This window comes from Festucalex cinctus, chromosome 1 (genome assembly GCF_051991245.1).
Source record: "Festucalex cinctus isolate MCC-2025b chromosome 1, RoL_Fcin_1.0, whole genome shotgun sequence".
Classification (NCBI taxonomy): domain Eukaryota; kingdom Metazoa; phylum Chordata; class Actinopteri; order Syngnathiformes; family Syngnathidae; genus Festucalex; species Festucalex cinctus.
Window position 1 is genome coordinate 21,987,093 of NC_135411.1, and position 17,433 is coordinate 22,004,525.

General features: G+C 40.7%; 1 protein-coding gene across 3 annotated transcripts in view; it reads right to left on the minus strand.

The window, feature by feature from the left end:
• Positions 1-17,433, minus strand: part of LOC144020121 (dynein axonemal heavy chain 8-like) — a 60,160-nt gene continuing 42,727 nt past the window's right edge. For all 3 annotated transcript variants that reach the window (XM_077523230.1, XM_077523239.1, XM_077523248.1), the window contains 21 exons: positions 16,605-16,773; positions 16,369-16,524; positions 16,141-16,296; positions 15,498-15,680; positions 14,157-14,262; positions 13,825-14,077; positions 13,531-13,721; positions 12,880-13,001; positions 12,688-12,803; positions 9,214-9,416; positions 9,055-9,128; positions 7,965-8,117; positions 6,869-7,024; positions 5,279-5,395; positions 5,087-5,188; positions 4,715-4,875; positions 3,731-3,887; positions 3,500-3,652; positions 1,827-2,016; positions 668-789; positions 1-367 (listed from right to left, as the gene is read on the minus strand). In XM_077523230.1, the coding sequence (XP_077379356.1) occupies positions 80-367; positions 668-789; positions 1,827-2,016; positions 3,500-3,652; positions 3,731-3,887; positions 4,715-4,875; positions 5,087-5,188; positions 5,279-5,395; positions 6,869-7,024; positions 7,965-8,117; positions 9,055-9,128; positions 9,214-9,416; positions 12,688-12,803; positions 12,880-13,001; positions 13,531-13,721; positions 13,825-14,077; positions 14,157-14,262; positions 15,498-15,680; positions 16,141-16,296; positions 16,369-16,524; positions 16,605-16,773 (3,328 nt within the window). In that variant the 3' untranslated portion in view covers positions 1-79. The remainder of the gene's footprint in view (positions 368-667; positions 790-1,826; positions 2,017-3,499; positions 3,653-3,730; positions 3,888-4,714; positions 4,876-5,086; positions 5,189-5,278; positions 5,396-6,868; positions 7,025-7,964; positions 8,118-9,054; positions 9,129-9,213; positions 9,417-12,687; positions 12,804-12,879; positions 13,002-13,530; positions 13,722-13,824; positions 14,078-14,156; positions 14,263-15,497; positions 15,681-16,140; positions 16,297-16,368; positions 16,525-16,604; positions 16,774-17,433) is intronic.

The following is a 17,433-nucleotide window of genomic DNA, read 5'->3' on the forward strand; positions in this document are numbered from 1 at the left end:
TTAGATGAAAATAAACCATATTTAATAGAACAAGCTGACAACAAACAACGAGACAATGAACACCGATTTGTCTGTACGCTCATTTGATATCGCAGAGGAGGGCGACGCCTCGCATGATCCAGTGGTCGGGCGGGTGAAGGGTGCCCAGCACCACGGCGGTGATGTAATTGAGGTCGGTACGCTTGGGTTTCTTATAAATGGGGCACACGTAGTATTTGGGATCTGGCGGGGCGGTGGAGTTGATGGCGAACATGTGGACGACGGGCAAGGGCGTGAAGAGCACTTTGGGCGCCGACTCGCAGAGGACCGACTGCTTCTTGTCCCAGTCGGCGCCCTCCAGGAATAGGCCGTGAACGTACACACCTTCCTGTTGAGCGGGGGCAATGGCGTGAGTATGAGTGCATGTAAAGGGGGGGCACAGTGGGGTCATGTAGTGGTCACATGGACAGATGTGTTGATCACAGGGTTGCAAAAGTCCGGGAATTTTTGGAAACTTTCAATGGGAATGTATGCGAATTAAAAGTAATAAACTATAAAGTCAATTAAATGACCCCCAATTCTCACAGTGACAATGGAAACTTACCTGCAACTTTCCAACTTCAACAGAAATTTTCCTCGCTTTTGCAACCCTGGTTGATCGTCGTGTGTTTGTGTCTGTGTAGCTCACGTCTGGATCAGCCTTGATCTCCTCCCTGGTCTTCTTCAGGACTTTGTTGTTCAGCGTGACCGAGTCCAGAGCCCAGCCTTTGTTTGCCCGAGTCACCTCTTGCCTCATAGCAGTGAGGAAACCTGCACCGCACATGCTCATAAGATTGTGTGAATTTGGAACCACATATCAGAAAGTCAATGTTTTCAAAAACTACTTTTAAAGTATCTATCTATCTATACAAGAAAAATATTGTGATTCTAATATCAAATTCTAGACCAGGGGTGTCAAACATACGGCCCGCGGGCCGGATCAGGCCTGCAAAGGTGTTTAATCCGGCCCGCAAGATGATTTTGCAAAGTAAAAAAAATAAAATAAAATTGTAAAGTCGGACTAATTAATCAGCCGTCCACATCAGAACATAATAAATTTGTACGTTCACAAGCAGTCCTCAGATGAGAAATGCAACTTGTACGGGGGAATCGTCCTGGATGTATTTATTTTACACACAACTTAAAGTTTGTTTGTTTAATTATTATATATTATTTTTAATCATAGACTGAGATAAACATGTTCAATATGACACAAATATATATGACAAGGATTAACATCCTCATAATGTAATTAACTGCGCCATACACAATGCATTCTGGGAACAATATATATATATACATATATATATATATATATATATATATATACATATATATATATATATATATATATATATATATATATATATATATATATATATATATATATATATGCAAAGCAGGTAGATTTAACACTTCCAGAACTCATACAGGCACAAGTGTTGCCGCATTACATTTGCAATTATGTTATTTTTTGGAACAAAATGATGACAGTTGAGCTCCGTAATTTAGGGCTGGCACACAAATAGCAAAAATCTGCGTATAATTGACGGAAATCGTTTTTAAATTATATACCGTTATTTTACCGATGCGGCCCACTTGGTAATATATTTTCCTCCATGCGGCCCGTGGGCTAACATAAGTTTGACACCCGTTCTAGACAAACCCACACGTTTGCTTCGATTTAGTGATTTATTTTTTTTTTTTAAACAAAAAAATGCAACTATAAATGTAATTTCAGGATTTTTTTTTTTTTAAATAAATCCTGATGTGCAGTTTACATGAGTAGCTGAAATATTATCCCTCACCCTGCGGGTTGAAGAAACCGGTCATCCAAAAGGTTTTGGGCCGCCGGTTAAACACCCAGGTGTGAAACTGTCTGTTCCTGTCCAGCAGCTCGGTAAACCAGAATCCGATTGTGGTCGATTCCCATGAGAGTCTCCGCCACATATTGGGCACGCGAGCGTCATAGATGTTGTCCAGGGCGTCACGTAGGGTCTGTGAGGAAAAGACAGCAAAAAACGGTGGCCCACATGTTCAATGTATTATTCAAAGAAATATTACTTTGCATTTATTGAAGATGATTTTGAATGACAATATGTGGTCCTCTCATAAACACTTGTTAACTACTGAGCACACTCTTCTGGTGTTGATGAAAATATCAACACCTACGATAACGACCAAACCTTTCAGAAGACCGGGGGAGGCGGGTGGGGGTTAAAGTGTGCACCATGGGCCACATGCAACTTTGAGTTCTTGAATTTTCATTATCAAGAGTCCTGTAATATTTTGTTGCATTCGTTTAGATCGTTTTTCTTTTTTTTTTTTTTTGAAGAGCTCAGAATTGTTCATTCGGTAGTCTTACCGATTCAACGTCTTGTCATCATTGCTCTTTTCTTTTTCTTTTTTTTTTTTTTTTTTTTTTTTTTTTAGATCGTTTTTCTTATCAAATTGGTTCAAAACGACCATATCATTGTATCATAAAAATACATGGTCACATCAAGCGCAATAGTACAACTTTTACGGAGTGAAATGAAAATGTAAACTGTTTGCGAACATATTTTCAACCTTCAGGGTTGGGAAAGTTAATTTTCTACACCATCTAGTTCAAAGTTCAGCTCACAAATTGTTAAATGATCTAATTCAGTTCATAGTTCATAACAGATTTTTTTCGAACTAAGTTCATTGTTCCAAAAATGAACTAGTTCATAATTCTTTTTTATTTAATGTTAAATAAGAATACTGTATACTAAAACAATAGCAATAAAAAAAAAAAAGTCTGTTCCTCACGGTGTTAGCCTCTTAGGGGCATGGAATACATTGTGACAATAAGATAAGTTGCATTTGAGCTCTATTAATATAACTCGTTTTGTACAGACAGATCGTGAAAATATACATTGTGCCTTATTGTAATCTTACCCGTGTGTATATGTTTCCACAGCGTTTGTATGTGAATATTGGAAAGAACTCCCAAAGTCGATGCTAATTTCTCATTAACATTTGAATGGGATCCTCCAATCACTTTAGCATTAGCGCTAGCGCTGTTTTAGAAACGAAGCATGTTTTGTATTTAAATATACAATGTGTGCAAGTCTTGCAAGTTGTGTGTTTCGTTTTACAGCAAACTCCAACTGGGGTGCTCAGCTTAAAGTACACTTAGAGAGCAACATCGGTCAACCGCGCATCACATTTTGATGAAGTATGCACCTGTTGGTGTCCGCTGGGGTTGCCAAATAATGGTCTTTCCGCCTAATTAAGGGTTGTTTACGGTGTATTTACCCAGGTTTTCTCCTTGTAGTCTAAACAAAAGAAAACCTGACACTCTTGAACAAAAATGAACTGCATTCAAAACCATTCACTGATCCCAGAATGAGCTCATTCACAGAAACGTTCACTAAGCAAAAATACACTACGTACGGCTAAAGCACGGCCACCTCATCTGCAGCGGAAAAATATAATACAACCAACATTGTGGACCAACCTCGCTCATGATGATGGTGCCCTCGATGGCCAGCTTGAGATCCTGCAGAGTGCTGCGCACCACAGAGATAATCCTCTGCATGCGGTCCACCTCCTGGCGCAGGAAGATGTTCATGGGGTTGAGAGCGCCCATCCTCTTCAGACACGCTCGGACCTGACGCCGGTAAAGGTACACACTTGACTGACAACATCCGCTTTGGTGCTGACATTTGTGACAAAAAGAATGTCCGACCTCGTGAGGTATGTAATCACGCGGCAGCTTGTCAAGCATGTCCTCCGCCATGCTGTACACGATGCTCTCTCGGGTGGCCCCTGAACCGCCGCCGCTCTCCTTGGGCTGGATGTTGGTGATGGTGTCAAGCACCTCGGCAGACGTATTTCTCTGGTAGCTGATGGGGGAAAAAACACAAAGGAACATTTTTCATTTTGAATTGTACTGTATTTCAATATAAAACAGCATGTTTACGTTTGTGTATTTGAATCGTTGAATTAACCTATTTTTTAAATTCTTTTATTTATTATTATTATTTATTTAGAATGAAATTGTACTCTATTTCGAATGTAAAATTGTAGGTTTGTGTTTTTGTATTTAAAATGTAGAATGTACCTCATTTTTAATTCTTTTATTTTAAATAGTATTTTTAGTTAATTTTAAATGGAATTTTATTAATATTATTTTCAATTTAATTACCAGTAATTTAAAATTCAGTATGATTTTTTTTTCTATTTAAATTGTACATTTATTTTATTTTGAATTTTGTAAAATTGCAGGTTTGTGTTTTTGTATTTAAAATGTAGAATGTACCTCATTTTTAATTATTTTATTTTAAATAGAATTTTTTTGTCAATTTTAAATTTGATTTTATTAATATTATTTTAAATCTAATTACCAGTAATTAAAATTCAGTATGATTTTTTTTCCATTTTAAATTGTACATTTATTTTATTTAAATATAAAATGGCTAATTAAATGTATTTTTATTGAAAATGTTTAAATTGTTATTGTTTTAATTTATGTTTATATACAGCGTATTAAAATTCAGTAAGATTTTTTTATTTTATTTTAAATTGTACATTTATTTTATTTTGAATTTAAAATAGCTATAATTAAATGTATTTTTATTGAAAATGTTTAAATTGTTATTTTTTTTAAATTTATGTTTATATGCAGTGTATTGTATTTCATTTCATTTCATTTTAGAAAAAGCTAACTTACACAATGTCAGCATTGGGGTGCAGCCCCAGTGCTTGCGTAGAGTCCACAGCAGGCAAGCCCTGAATGTAGTCCACGTACTCCTCGATGGTCTTGCATATCGGGATTTGGTACTCCGTGTAGAAGCAGAAGGACGGGTCCAACATTTTCTTACTGAACCATACCTGTAATACATGGGAAGAATACCAGAAACAAGGAAATTGAGTTTTACCGAGTACAAAAAAAAAATATGTACAGTATATAGACAGTAAACTTGTTGGGAACGCTGGTTGCAGCAAAGTCATGCATTTTATTTGACCTCAGTGACATTCATTTAATGTACACAACGATTATCTAGTATCTACAGATAGATCAAAAGTAAAAGGGGGTTCTTACCCGAGCAAAACATTTAAGCAGGCGTTTGTCATAGTCGTCAGTGACCCTGCCTCCGTACTGCACTTCAGCTAGCATGTAGCGCAGAGTCACCCAGGAAACATCCTTAGTGAGGGTGGAAGGTTATGAAAACAAGGTCACAAAAGTGTGGCATATTCCCATGTATGTGTGTGTTTGTGAGTGTGGTCAGGTCACCTTTCTTGGCCCGCAGTCATCCAAGTGCCTCTCCACAAACTCCACACTGGCTGTGAAGTCCGCAGAGTTGAACTCGTATGGAATGTTCCATCCCAGCGGTCCAAATTTACGCCGTTCCTGCGGCCATCAACTCAACAATTATATAAAATAATGTGCTTATTATATTGTTTGCACACAAAACATGTTAAGTAAGGGGGCAAGAAGTGAAAACAACTTGTATTCTAACCACACGCCACATCAATAAACAAAGACACTGGCTTCTGCGCGACATTATGGCCAGCCATGTTTTTTGTCGTTGGTTTGTACGAATGCAACTTCCAGTGGCATTGAAACAGCCTCGAATTGGCTCTTCAGATGGAGCCAAAGATTAATGTTTGTTTTTTTTAAAACAACCTAATCATTTACTGTTGCACTTGTCCATCTGTATTTCTGATGGAAAATTTGTTTTTTTATTCCTTGTCTCCTGGTTTATTTTGGTGTATGACTTTGACAATTTTGAGCTGTTGATGTTTTGTTTTAATTATAATTAAATCTGTTCCCGTTTGCACAAAACTTACACAGGCAGGTCTTTTTTCCCCCACATTTTGTTGTCACACTGTAGTGAATGAGAACCGAATCATGAAGTTATTATAACCCTTAGTGAGTTAGAGTTGGAATTGTAGTGTTTGCGAACATCTTTTCAGGTTAGTGATTTATTAGGCTATTAGCATAGCATTGGTTGGTTACTTACACTGATCTCAATATATGACTGGACAGCCGATAGGCCGAGACTTTTGAAGTTGTGAGGCCGCCATATTGTTACTCCCAAGAAACATTTGGGATACGATCCTGTACATTTACAATATCGAAATCGGAGAACAATTGAGACAGTACTTAGTAGAAATAGCATGATTTATGGTGCTTTACATTTGTTAAACATAAACAAGAGGACTTCAGACATTTTTCAACTTGCCTTAAATCTTAAATACATGTATAAATTATATGTTTAATGATGTTTACAAGAGGAAACTTGTGTGTGTGTGTGTGTATATATATATATATATATATATATATATATATATATATATATATATATATATATATATATATATATATTGGGGTCTAAGGAACTGAGCGATAAAAGAAAAAGGGGGTCTTCACTCTTTTTCATTTGTTAAAAAATAGTGACCATCCCGCCACAAATCGCCCCACCCCGCTCCCGAATTTATACTAGCTACCTACGAGCTGTATATGTCTCATCTGTACGTATGCCGTATATTTTATACAGTAGTCTGCTCACGAGGTGGGAGGAGCAAGATGGCCACCCTGTGACTTCAATGGCTTGCATGGGCGTGTATGGGCAACGGCTATCTAGTCATATATTCAGATCAGTGGTTTATTAGCATAGCTTGTGGTAGTATAGAAATTATTTAGATTGTAGTTATCCCTGTTGCTGTCAATCGCAGCCAGACCACACTGAACATCTCGTCATTGTGTTCGTATTTTTTTTTTTTTTTTTAAATGAGGTACTTGGTCTAAAATGCTTGATAACCATGGCTTCAGAAGATCTAGTTGTCCGGCTAAATAAAGCTCTGTAACTGTGCGTGGTACCTGAACGGCAGAGTGGAGAAAGGCCACGCCGTACAGCAACGGCTTCCATGTGGGCAGGTTGCTGACTTCCAGCTGGTTTTGCGAGATGCTTACAAAGGTTCGCTTCAAGCTGGCGCGAAGTCCCTGTGGTGGGTCGTTGGTAAACTTGATGGAGGACTACAAGGACACAGATTTCCAAGTAAGGGTTGTGTTGGGCAGTAGTGTCTATATTAATGCAATAAACACTGGGGAATATCAAGTGTCATCTATGTAGTCTATTCCTTGCAAGAAAAAGAGATTGCACACGACAAATGCGGTAATGTGCTAAATGTAGCGAGGATACAAGGTCTTCAAGGGCATAGACCAGGGGTGGCAAACTGCGGTCCTCGAGGGCCGGTGTCCTGCAGGTTTTATAGATTTCCCTACTCGAAGTGCAGCTGATTCCAATTAACAGGCTCGTTATCAGGTTTCTGCAGAGCTTGCTGATGAGCTGATCATGAATCAGCTGTGTTGAAGAAGGGAAATATCCAAAACCTGCAGCCCTCGAGGACCGGATCTCGCCACCCTTGGCATAGACCAAAGAATTTTCAGTTTGTTTATTCTGGTGGCGGCATTTGGATGAATGGGCAAAGGGAGACGTGACATATGCCATAAAGCCGTTCACGTTTGTAGTTTTTTTTTTGTTTTGTTGGTGTGGTATGGTTCCTGCCACCCTCCTCAAAGTTGCTTAGTGTCAATAAAAGCGATACAAGCCCCCTCAGGCCATGACAAACGCAACATTCAACTAGCTTTCAGTCTGTTTCATCAGAAGAGGTCGAAAAGTTCCCAAGTGAATGACATCAAAATTATGTGTGACAGTTTGTTTGACAATTGGGGGAAAATATCATTGGGTTTAGGCCAGGCAAATTTTTAACTACAAATTTAGAGAGGGAAAAATAATTTAAAAAAAACAACAAACTATATGTGTCAGATAAAATGAAACAAATTTAAAAAATAACCAAACAAAACCACCAAAAATATTTGGGATTATAAAGATTTCATGTTGTCCTCTGCTTTTTTGATCAATACAAAAAATACAGATTGGAATCAAGGCGGTAATTTCAAATAAAATGTCAACCTGTAGGAGAGTGATGGAGAAGAGGTCGTGCGGTTCGGTGGTGACCCACACCCTGAAGGTTTTGTGGACTGGGTCCGTGACTGTGACGGTCTCCAACAATTCATCCATGAACTCCAGCCCCAAGTGACAGTTCTGCAGGAGAACCCAGCCTCCCTGCAGGCAACAATGTGGGGAGAGATGAGCCATTGAAAACACTGCTATATAACAGCAGAGTGAAAAAAATCAAATTTTTACACATGTTCTGTTCACTATGACTGAAAGCAAACTTCACTCACCTCAAACAGATTGAGCAGCAATAGTTTCCCTAAATAGCATTTTTATTTCAAACCAAAGGTTGTCATGTCATGTGACAATATCAGGTGAAAAGAAAAATACAGAATGTGCTTATATAAATATACTGTTATTTAAGAAAGAAAACTCAGAGATAAGAAGTCATTTTTTGTTTTTCTTTAACTCATTCACTCCCAGCCATTTTCACAGCAGTCCCGTTCGCTCCCAGCTGTTTTACTGGATTTTGACTGATTTTGCAAGGCCCACAGAATATTGTGTTCTATTGCTATAAAAGCATGGAACCTATCAAAAGAAAGATTAAAGTCTCTTCTTTCATCAGGAAAAAAAAGTATGTTTCTATCTGTTTCCGTTTTGCAGCAATTAGCATTAGAAGAGAGCTAAGTTTCATCAGTTTTCACAAATCTATTTAAAATTTTAAGTAATTGAGCTTTTTTTCTACATTGCCCTGGTTGATCTCCTTTGCTCTGCTGCTACCTGCTGACCGTTTGTGTAATAACTACCATTTCTGCAACTGTTCTTTGCAGTTGAGAGGCTGCATCAAAGCTTTCTGTATGCTCTAGCATAAAAAAAAAAAACAACAAAAAAAACAACAACGTATATATACGTCTTTGGGACACTTAGAACATTAAAAAAACGTATTTATACGTTATTGGGAGTAAATGAGCTAAGTGGGTAAATTGCATTTTTTTGTGTGCTTTATGTTAAGATGAGTAATTTGGTTTGAACTAAATCATAAATATAATTTGTGATAAGGTTATAAATGTAGCCGTAACAAATTAGAAAGTATCATCACACATACCTCTGCCATTGAGCTATTAACGAGCTTCCTCGCGTGCACCTCTTGCCCTTGCCCCATGGAAATGGATTTACATCCTGGGAGACACAAGAGGACCATGACACGGGGGCAAGGCTTAAAAAAAAAAAAAAAGATCTATTGCATAAGACTCAATGGACTCACCAACATTGAGCTTCTTGGCGAGGGCTTCTATTTGGTTGGTGGGATCGGACCCCATTGAGAGGAAGCAAATGAGCGGCGTGCGGACGTCGCTCTCTTCCCACGTGCCCAACAGGTTGAGCAGGACAGGCTCGGCGAACCTGGCACCCATGGAGTCACCCACATACTTCCTGGCCTGAGCCAAGGTGCGATCTGGACACCAGGACCTGCCCAGGGAAACGACTCTTTTGCAATATGTGCATGATCTTTTGTGTAACTTGTTTAGAAAAAAAAAAAAAAAACTAAGTGAATATTACTGTTTAAACCAGGGATGTAAACATAAGGCCTTATAGAGTCAAAATGTTGCGGCATTCCATTTGTGTCCGTGTTATTTTTCGGAACAATATGATTGAGGTTGAGCTCCGTAATTTAGGGCTGGCCCACAAATAGCAAAAATTTGCGTATAATTGGCGGCAATCGTTTTAAAGTTATATACCGTTATTTTCCTGATGCGGCCAACTTGGTAATATATTTTCCTCCATGCGGCCCCTGAGCTAACATGAGTTTGACACCCCTGGTTTAAACATAACTGTTGAAATTGAAGCTTGGGCAACTTTCTGCCTCAGTCACTAGGCCCCTTGGCTGAAAAAGACTGCAGTACCTGATTCACACCCGTCACCATGGGCGGGCCATAGGGGTCCGTGCCCGCCCACCAAGATGATTGTGCCCGCCCATTTGAGACATGGATCTCTAAAATGGTTCTCCTTTTTTATTAATATATTTTTCCATTCATTCGGTTTAGCACTCTTATATCCGAGTGTCAGTAAACGCAACACAGGTCTCGCGGTGTCGGAGGTATGTTACGTTTGTGTTAGCTGCTTCAGTTCATTGCTTCTAATGCTCGCCCCTCGCCGAATTGTTCCTGTTTTTTGGCGTCGGTTACGGCCAACGGTGGCCGTTTGTACAAGACAACTAAAAAGGGTGACATTTCCAAGTAACGTTTTCTGGCGGCATTCTTGCAAGATGTCACAATATGAAGAAATAGTTGTAGTTATCTGCAACAGCCATCACAGTCTTACTGAAAATAATGCTAGATATGCCTTACCCCGGGTTTTCACCGGTTGCGGTTGCGGTGCGGTTGCGGTGCGGTCCGGCGACGCAAGCAATTAGATTCCATTCATTCGAATGGTGCAGTTTACACCGCTTGCGGGTGCGTTGCGTGTCGACTGCGGAAGGCCTGCGGCGTGCCGCAAGCCTTCCGCAAGGATAGACCTATTTTCTATTTTTGCCGGACGCCGCAGCGGTAGGCCTCCGGCAAATGGCAAGCTAGCACAAAACACATCGAGCGGGACAGGAAGACCGAGGCAGTTTCAAAATAAATTTCCGGTTACCTTTCAGAATAAAACACTCGCCAGCTCCTATTTCGCAAGCTTTCAGCAAAACGTGACGTGGGCGTCGCCGGGCCATGTGCTCATTCACGGTTTAGACACCAGCGAACATGGACGAGGAGAGGTTTATATTGGAGGTGGAAAACCACAAAATAATATATGACACGGCACATCCTTTTTATAAGGACTGTAATGTATTGTGAGTTTGATGTTCGCGATTTCTTGTTGTGCCCGTCTCGCTTGCCGTACTGAGCGGCAGCCGGACGCGGAAGACAGAAATAAAGAGTGGACCCGCACTGACCCGACTCTCGTTATTAATATACTTTACAAGGACAACCAAAAAAAGGATGCTGCATGGAATCTCATAGCAGAAGAGCACAGACATTCTGTATGTTTGTCGTTGTGAAATGCCACATGATCGCGCGCGCGCGGTCCCGCGAGACACGTTGGGAAGTGGGCGGCGACGGAGTGAAAACCCGGGGTAAGTCAGCGTAACCCCGGGTTTTCACTGGATGCGGTTGCGGTGCGGTGCGTCTTGACTGCGTGCTCCGGACGGGTCAATTTTTTTGTCAATCCACACCGGCTCCGCACAGCTGCGGTCCGGCAGCTCCGTCGCCGCCCACTTCCCAACGTGTCTCGCGGGACCGCGCGCGCTGCGCGCGATCATGTGGCATTTCACAACGACAAACATACAGAATGTCTGTGCTCTTCTGCTATGAGATTCCATGCAGCATCCTTTTTTTGGTTGTCCTTGTAAAGTATATTAATAACGAGAGTCGGGTCAGTGCGGGTCCACTCTTTATTTCTGTCTTCCGCGTCCGGCTGCCGCTCAGTACGGCAAGCGAGACGGGCACAACAAGCAATCGCGAACATCAAACTCACAATACATTACAGTCCTTATAAAAAGGATGTGCCGTGTCATATATTATTTTGTGGTTTTCCACCTCCAATATAAACCTCTCCTCGTCCATGTTCGCTGGTGTCTAAACCGTGAATGAGCACATGGCCCGGCGACGCCCACGTCACGTTTTGCTGAAAAACTTGCGAAATAGGAGCTGGCGAGTGTTTTATTCTGAAAGCTAACCGGAAATTTATTTTGAAACTGCCTCGGTCTTCCTGTCCCGCTCGATGTGTTTTGTGCTAGCTTGCCATTTGCCGGAGGCCTACCGCTGCGGCGTCCGGCAAAAATAGAAAATAGGTCTATCCTTGCGGAAGGCTTGCGGCACGCCGCAGGCCTTCCGCAGTCGACACGCAACGCACCCGCAAGCGGTGTAAACTGCACCATTCGAATGAATGGAATCTAATTGCTTGCGTCGCCGGACCGCACCGCAACCGCACCGCAACCGCAACCGGTGAAAACCCGGGGTTATACGCATACGCGACAAATATGTCAATGTTGGCGTGCAATGCAAGAGTCATGTACATTTTGTACAAGTGAAGCTGCATGTTTCTGAGGACGCTGGCGCACAAGACAAGTGAGGAAGGACATACTACAAACTACTTTCGTGTCGGCAACTAAAGAGTCACTTGGAAAAAAAAACAACCTACGGGACCCACATATCGTTTTGGCATCTACAATGAGGTAGGAATTTGCTTTCCTTTTTTCTTTTTAATTCTGCTGCCGACACCGTTCAAACAGGTGGCCCGTTCGAAGCAATATGTCAGCGCATCCGCCCTATTGGATGTGGCAATTGTATTTGCCATTACATCGGCAAAAATAGTAAGATTGACTTTGAATGGGATAATATAATCAAAGGTAATAATAATTCCTTATTAATCCAATGAGTTGTGGCTTTATGATACATCTCCAAGGAGAAACAGAAGGAGGCATCTTTACAAATAGCTTCACTTTGCCTCATCCAATATGGCTGCGGCGTCAACGTACTCACGACGCCACTGCAGTCTACTTTATGTGTGTGTACTGTAAATGCGGTCTATGATAAAACTGTCAGCGGGCGCCATTCAATGGATAGATGCACGACAGTGCTACATAAATTTATCCAAATATATTGGCCAAGTTAATGCTGTCAGTATTGTATTCATAATAATTGGGCCCGCCCATGCATTTCATGTGCCCCCCTTAAGCCTGGGCTCTGGTGACGGGTCTGACCTGATTAGCATGAGTTTATTGAAGACGTCCAGGTTGTTGTAATTCTCTGGGATGACAGCTTCCTCCGGGGCATCGCCGTTGGCCCAAACTTTCCAATGTTTCCCACTCTTAGCCACCTGCAACACGGAACGAGGGACGCAGTGTGACGACACACTCGTGGAATCGGAAGCTGTGAAATCCCCGAAAATCGACCTGATTGAGGATGTTAGCAAACTGAGGCAGTTTACTGAGTTCCACAAGGTTCAGCCACACAATGTCGAGGACCCAGCTGAAAGGCTTTGGGGGGCACGCCTTCAGGTCGAGTGCAGCGCCACCTGCAGGAAAAGCTCTTTAATTGCTTTTTGATTTAAATTTTCAGCTTAACACAGTCCTAAATAGTGGGGCGTGCCCTTTTGTGACTCCGGAGAACATGCTTTTTTTTCCCCCTGCCGTACTAGGCAAGTGTAATTGCGCTACTACTACTACTACACAGTAGATGGCAGTGGTGCTCATTGTCAACATGTACACAGGGAGTACTGAAGATCTGGAGTCACCAGTCTCCAGAACTCTTCATCCGATTTTCTAAATTCTTGCTGTAAGTTTTGTAAAGTCAAGTTGAAGTGGCTTTTCCCAATAGACTTTGAATTTTACTTAAAAAAAAAAAAAATGTCCCAATGCCAGTTTCAGATTGAAGACATTCTAAATTTGTAGATAAGCCACCAAAAACAACAAAATATTTTGTCTGCAATAAAAAAAAAACAATAAAAAAAATGACAAAATATTGGGAAAACGACAAAAAAAATGTTTTACTACTTAAAAAAACCAACAAAATAATGACTTTTTTTTTTTTTATAAGCACCATACCTTTGATAAGAATTTGAAATTGGCTGTGTTGTATCCTGCCATTCTGCAAGTCGATCTTAAGGGCCATAAGCATGGTGAAGATGAACTTGTGGTTTTCATACAGCCCACGCACTGTGTACCTGAAGACTTCATACGTCAGGTATTCAATGATGTTGATGATTCGTTTGGACGTTTTGGATGACTTTTCCGACCTGCAAAATTCACATTTATTATAAGAAACAGTAACGAAAGTAGGTCAAAGGGGAGACAACATCCTCCCACCGGCCCCCTAGCATAAGATATGAGCAACTTTACCTGGCCAAGGAAATGTCGAAGATTTTGAGGAACTGACTGAGGGAGGTCTGGTACATGACGTTGACCATGCTCATCTCGGTGATGAGGAAGTAAAGGATGCTACCTCGGCACGCCACCGGACGATATTCAGACTGAGCCGCCTTGATTTTCTCTTCCGCCTCGGCCGCGATGTTCAGCTTCATGCTAACCTCGGCAGCCGTTTGCTTGGTCGTGCTCAAAATGCCAATCATGGAGTCGTCGTCCACCAAGGAACCTGTGGGCCACACAGAAGGAGAGACTCCCAAACATATTGCAAGTCTTACAAGCAGAAATCCACTGTAGTGATTTTGGACCTTTTGTGGTGCTCAGTTTGTACAGCAGGTTGTCCTCCAGCTCCTGCATTTTCCTCTTGTTGGAGGTTACGTCCTCAATGAGCTTCAGCCTCTCGTTCTCAAGTTCCTGTTAAATGCATCGCAAGAATGTAACACAGCTCAGAACAGAACATTAAGCATACTTTACAAGGTTGGAGATAGAAAGACAAAAAAAAAACATGACAAAAGTGTTGAAAATAAACAACCAAAAGACAAAAACAAGAACAAAATCATTTGTATTTTTTTTTTCATTCTGCGTGGTGGAAAAACACGGCAATATCACAAGACATATTGTCATGACTAGGGTCATGCAGGGGTAATGTTTGGGTCTTGACTCATGACTGGGTCACGCCAGGGTTATGTCTAGGTCATGACCGTGAGGTCAAGTGTCTGTTATGTACTGATGTAACAAGTGTCTGTTTTGAACCTATGTAACCAACCAGCATCTAGTTTCAACTGGTTTTAGGCTATGTGATGCTATGTGATGTCAGGAGCTATGTGATGTCAAGAATCTTTAATTTCTTTACTGGGTCAACAGCCAACCAGATGTTTTCATGTCATATTCTGTTTCATCTCTGTGCCCTGCGATTGGCTGGCGACCAGTCCAGGGTGTACCCTGCCTACTGCCCAAAGCCAGCTGAGATAGGCTCCAGCACCCCCCGCGACCCTTGTGAGGAATAAGCGGTCAAGAAGATGGATGCATATTCTGTTTCAATTCAATAGACAATTTACTGTTCCTTATGGTGTGCCTGCCTTGGCCACCAGGGTGCAGTATAACACAGATATACAGATTACTAAGCCACAGTAACGTTAGTCCTTCTTCGCAGATAAAAAAAAATATATGCCTGTGAGTATTGTTATATTATCTGCCCACATGTTTTGTTGTACTGTTTGTGGTCAAACATCCGTCTATGGTGTTTTTCGTTATAAGTTGGTATGAAGCTCGTAGTTAAAATTAAAGTAAAGTTATGAGTGTGTGCTATGTGTTATTTTAAATTTTCAATGCGTACATCTCTTTGTTTTATGTGTATTGTGACAAAAAATAAAAAAACTTGAAGTGGCAATAAACAATTTGAAGGCTCTTTTTTGATGAATTCTTTACTATTTGCCAGACTGCTGCTTAACGTGAAGTGAACCAAATTCCGATTCACTGCCACCATACAGCACTCGTAACGTATCGTTTTTGCTCGCAAGTGAAAACAAAAATTCTGCCAAACATAAAAAAAATAAATAAAATAAAAACAAAACTTAAAAAAAAAAGTTTTGAGTAACGATGAAACAATAATAAAATATGAGAATAAGCAGGCAAAAAGCAACACAAACCTTCTTCTCAGCGAGGATGACCCGACCCAGCAGCTGGTCCTCCAGACCTTTCATATTGACAGTGAAGTCAATGATGGACGTCTTGGCGCTCACCTCCGGAGTGTACGAAGGATTAGGCAGTTTGGTGGTAATGTAGAGCCGGAAGTTGTTGGACACGTCCACATCCTTATCTCCCACTTTCACCTCCACAGAGACAAATCCACAGGACTCATTTATATTGCACAATTTTTTGAGAACTACCACCAATAAAATATGCTTGTTAGAAGGATTACAGAAACAACACTGAATTGATTTTGATTTGAAGCAACCAAAAAACAAATACGTTCATTTTGTATTTCGCACACAAAAAAAGATATAACTGAAAAACAACACAAGTAAACTATCTTTTTTTAATGTAATGAAACAATTCTAAAACTAAAAAAAAAATAGATAAAAAAAAAGAAAAAAAACAGTTTTGTGATTTAAATAAAAATATATTTGGAGACAAACAACTGAAAAAATACTAAAGTACAGTATTATATCATTGGTTGTCAGAGGAAAAAAACAAACAACTACATTGCAAGTATAGTATCTCAATGTACATATGTCAGAGAAAAATAAAACTCACAAAACACTCATCTCAGAAGGTATTAGATAGAATTACCTTGAAGTTGGAGCCAGATTTGAAGAAGTTTTTCTCCAGGATGTTGTCAAGAGCAGGGTCCAGCTCCTCGCCCACATCCTCAATAAGTAGCGGTCTGCCCAAGGATACGGAGTCCTCTAAATGCGTACGAAAGAACTTGTGGTTGAGGGACGTCAACTGGAAGCGAGACAACACCCGGCGTGAGATATTAGCGTTTCGTTTCAGCTGTGGCGAATCAACTATTTATACCTGCAGGGAATTGGCCTTTTCTTTTGCGGCGATCCAAGTCTTTCCTTGAGTCTGGGGATCGACCAGGAGAGGATACCTTGACGCTTTGGTGACGATGATGCCATTCTGCACTGACAGGTCATCTCCTGGAAGCCCTTGAAGATTCCACTCGCTGATCTAGAACAGAAAAACACACTTTTTTTTCCACCCACCAACAACAATGAATCCAACTGTTGGCTCAATTTTCTTGTTCTTACTGTGGGAGCGTCCACCAGCGTGGAGATCAGGTTGAGGTTTTCGGTGAATGGGATTTTTTTGCATATGAGCTCGCTCTTCCACATGTCCAGCAACATGTCGCGGAAATTCTGGTTGAAGGGGCCGCAGTATGACAGGAAACCGGTGAGCTGCAGGACGTCGCCCACCAGTCTGACCAATAAAAAGAAGTTTAGATTTAAAGTCTTTCTGGAGGGTCCTGCTAAATGTATAAGGGAACCAAAGTGTTTTGCTTTTCCTTTTTTGGGGGGGTTGGTCGTATTTTAGGTAAATCACAACATTAGGGGATACGTGAAAATAACAAAATGTTAGCTTGTTGTTTTGGACAAAGATTAAAAACGCTCACAAAATTTATTAAAGATGCAAAAAAAAAAAAAAAAAAACGAAAAATAATTGTTTTTTTTCCTTTTTGTTTCAGAATGTCCATAATGTCTTCTTTAAAAAGGACACGTCTGGACCAAAACTGACATCAACCCCAAGCTTGAGATTTACAATAATGCAGAACCAATTTGCTGTCACTGCCAAAAAAAGAATTTGGAGATAAACAACTAAAAACAACAAAAATATCTCATTGTGTATCTGATTTAAAAAAAACAAAAACCTGCGATTGGCTGGCAACTAGTCCAGAGTGTCCCCCGCCTACTGCCCAGAGCCAGCTGAGATAGGCGCCAGCACCCCCCGCGACCCTTGTGAGGAATAAGCGGTCAAGAAAATGGATGGATGGATGAAAAAAAACAAAAACAAAAACAAAAAAAAAGCATCCAAGATAAACAATGAAGGAAAAAATAACATTCTTTTGTGTGTTTTAGATGA